Source organism: Ranitomeya imitator, chromosome 7, assembly GCF_032444005.1.
Source record: "Ranitomeya imitator isolate aRanImi1 chromosome 7, aRanImi1.pri, whole genome shotgun sequence".
Classification (NCBI taxonomy): domain Eukaryota; kingdom Metazoa; phylum Chordata; class Amphibia; order Anura; family Dendrobatidae; genus Ranitomeya; species Ranitomeya imitator.
Genome location: NC_091288.1, coordinates 224,046,778 through 224,049,676, shown reverse-complemented (window position 1 = coordinate 224,049,676; position 2,899 = coordinate 224,046,778). Strand labels below are relative to the sequence as shown.

General features: G+C 42.1%; 1 protein-coding gene across 1 annotated transcript; it reads right to left on the bottom strand.

The window, feature by feature from the left end:
* Nucleotides 1–430: 430 nt before the first annotated feature.
* Nucleotides 431–1,321, bottom strand: LOC138646239 (taste receptor type 2 member 4-like). The gene has a single exon (XM_069735706.1). It carries the CDS (start codon nucleotides 1,319–1,321, stop codon nucleotides 431–433), a length of 891 nt encoding a protein of 296 aa, XP_069591807.1.
* Between the last annotated feature and the right edge of the window lie 1,578 nt (nucleotides 1,322–2,899).

The window sequence follows — 2,899 nt, the reverse complement described above, 5'->3', positions numbered from 1 at the left end:
TCCGTCTTCATGTCTGCTCCATTCCAGGTAGCTGGCAGAAAGCACATTATATTTTTGTCGTCATGGGTCACGTTATCAGAACTTTTCTGCTGATTCATTCTTCTTCTCGATATTGTCCTTTCTTTCATAAATTGGCTGTTGTCTCGATGATGGAGAAGGTTTCTGTGGATATTCTGTATCTTCTTTACTAATCATCGAACTTCCATTCTGTATGATTCCATTCCGTTTCTGGGTAATGATGGACGACGCTGGCCGTGACACATGCAGAAGATAGTTTATCATAAAACATGGAAGACGAGTCTGCATTATGGGGAAGTGGGTGAATTCCCAAATAAAATCTAAAATGTCTACATTTAGTCCAGAATAACAATGAGGCGAGGATTCAGCTGCAGACGAAGTTACACTTGAATCGATCACTATTTTTATGAAGTCAAGAGTGGACATTTCTTCTGAACACTCCAAGTTTTAATTTTGGATTTCCACTTATTAAAATGATGGATCGCACAGTGCCATAAGAACTCAAAATTACCCAATAGATGCTGTATAAAACATCGGATATGCTGAACGACGATAAAAGTGTCCCGATGACATTCACACTGAAGGACAAGTCACAGAAAACACAAAGACTCATTGTACATGCCGCCCAAACCAGGCCACCAAGCCGAGCCGAGCTGAGCTGGAGCCCATTCTGCCCAACACGCCAGACGTGTCGCAGAATCGTGTGGACACTGAGACTAATACAGGTGAAGGTAACAAGACACGGTAGACAACTGCCCAATATCAGGTTTAGAGACACATGCAGAGACGGAAGATTGACAGTGTAAGTTGTCCCGCACATGTCCTCAGTCAGATTGTAAGGATTGCCTAGATGTAGTGTCCACGCAAAGGGAATATTGATGAGGAATGACAGGGCTGTGGTCACCATCACGAGCCTCATGGTACAGGTCAACATGGTCTTTTTCAGCCAACTGAAGAATCGATGGGAGAAACTGAGGAGTTTGACACAGTAATAGGTTGAGAGGAGAGCTGTCTGCCAAAAACTAGCTTCACTAAGGAAAAAAATCATGAAAAAGTTATATATTGTGATATGTCTAAGAATGAGGGGGCTGGTTGGTGCACAGTATGTAATGATGCTGATAGACAATGTGCACTGCAGGATGAGGCTGCTGACCGTCATGGAGGACAGGATCTGGTCACACACTGTCAGAGGATTGCCCTGCGCGTAATCTCTGTAATACACATGAAAAATCAAGAAGTTCATGATTATTCCAAAGGGGCATGAGATGAGCGTGTAGATGGACATCCACAGAGGCCACTCCATGTTAGACCATTTGTCTCCAACCGCATGAGCTCCAGTGGAATAAACCTCTGTGCTTCATCTACTGCAAGGCGACTAAGGATGCAAATGTGCCCAGAATGCAAATGTCCCTGGAAAAATGAACTGTCAACAGTAACCCGAGGAAGGCAGGACTTCGAGCAGCCATCAGTCATTGAGGTGGTGTTTCATTGTGGAGCCTGCGGCTTCATTACTGGGGTCACAAGATGTTAGGCATCGAGTCCTTTGTGTCACGAAGTGACTGTCCAAGCATGACACGTCCAACAGGTGGTCAGTCACAGAGTGGCGAGACTCACAAGGGAACACCGGGGACACAATAAAAACGGTGGGCCCTGCGATAGGGAAAAGGGAAAGAAAGACAAACACGGTATCAGCAAAAAACACTTAGTTCACGTCTCACTGATGTCAACCATCGTCTATTTTCCAGACAATCAGATCAGCTATCAGTGAAAAGATCGTTTTAGTGATTCATTTTAATTTTCAGAATTGTGAATGTGATTTCTCCTCGTATCTAACTGAACTCGTATCAGGTGGATTTTGCTTAATCCAAAAATGTGAAGTATTTTGTATGCTAAGAATAATAATGTCTCAGCAAACGACTTTATTTAAGGATCTTCTCCTAATTTATATTAGATTTCCAAGAATAGAAACCCAGGGGTCAACATTTATTTTTAGGAGAAAGGTTTTTTTTTTAGATTTTTTTTCTTCCTATAAGGTTCAAAAATGTCCATTCCGTTAGACCGGAAGCTTTGCACCATATTTGCTTCTTGATCCCTATATTTATCTCAAGAATATTCTTTTTTTACTAATTTGGTACAATGTGTTCAGTTGCCATAATCATTGAAAGAGGAATAAGTAATGGAATAATTATCAGGAGAACATTGACCAAAGCCGTGATGAAGATACAACTTCACAACTCAGCGTCTGACACCTGTTCTGTGGCTTACGGTATGAACGTGGCGCCGTTGACTGTCATTTGTAGAGCAGGTGGGGTGCAGATTTAGGGGTGCAGAGATAATTGTGACTTTGGAGGCTTGGTACATGATGGGGTCACATTATTAGATGTCACTGGTATGGATATGTCATGGAAGTTGGAATTTCCGGTTTCGTCTTTACTCCAGATGGGTTTATTTCCGAGACCACTATTCACAGGTTGTTTTCAGCATAGTGTAAGGTAAATCTACACCGTCATCGTGTTTGTCCTGAGAACGTGACTGTATAGGAGGTTAAAGCGATTTCGATCGGTAAAATGTAAATCTGCTGCTTTGTTAATCACATTGTGGTTGTTTCTAGTTACATTGGAGAACATGAGGCGTTCTAGGGAGAAGACGAGAGTCGGAAAAAGATGGATCCATGACATCTAGCCGACAGAGGAGACCCTCCAGAAGCAGCCCCCACAGTCTGATATATTTGTGCTTATTCTTCCATCCTTGTCTATTAAGATAACAGATAAAGTTTATGACCTGTCATTTCCCATAATTATAGGGTTAAGAATACATGTAAATTACTCCACAAATGTAAAATCCAAGAGAAGGTCGGGATTCTCCTGAGCAACTCAACAGT

Bases quoted from the DNA above. Each gene is read 5' to 3' on its own strand.
- LOC138646239 (XM_069735706.1), bottom strand. From the start codon at position 1,321: ATGGAGTGGCCTCTGTGGATGTCCATCTACACGCTCATCTCATGCCCC.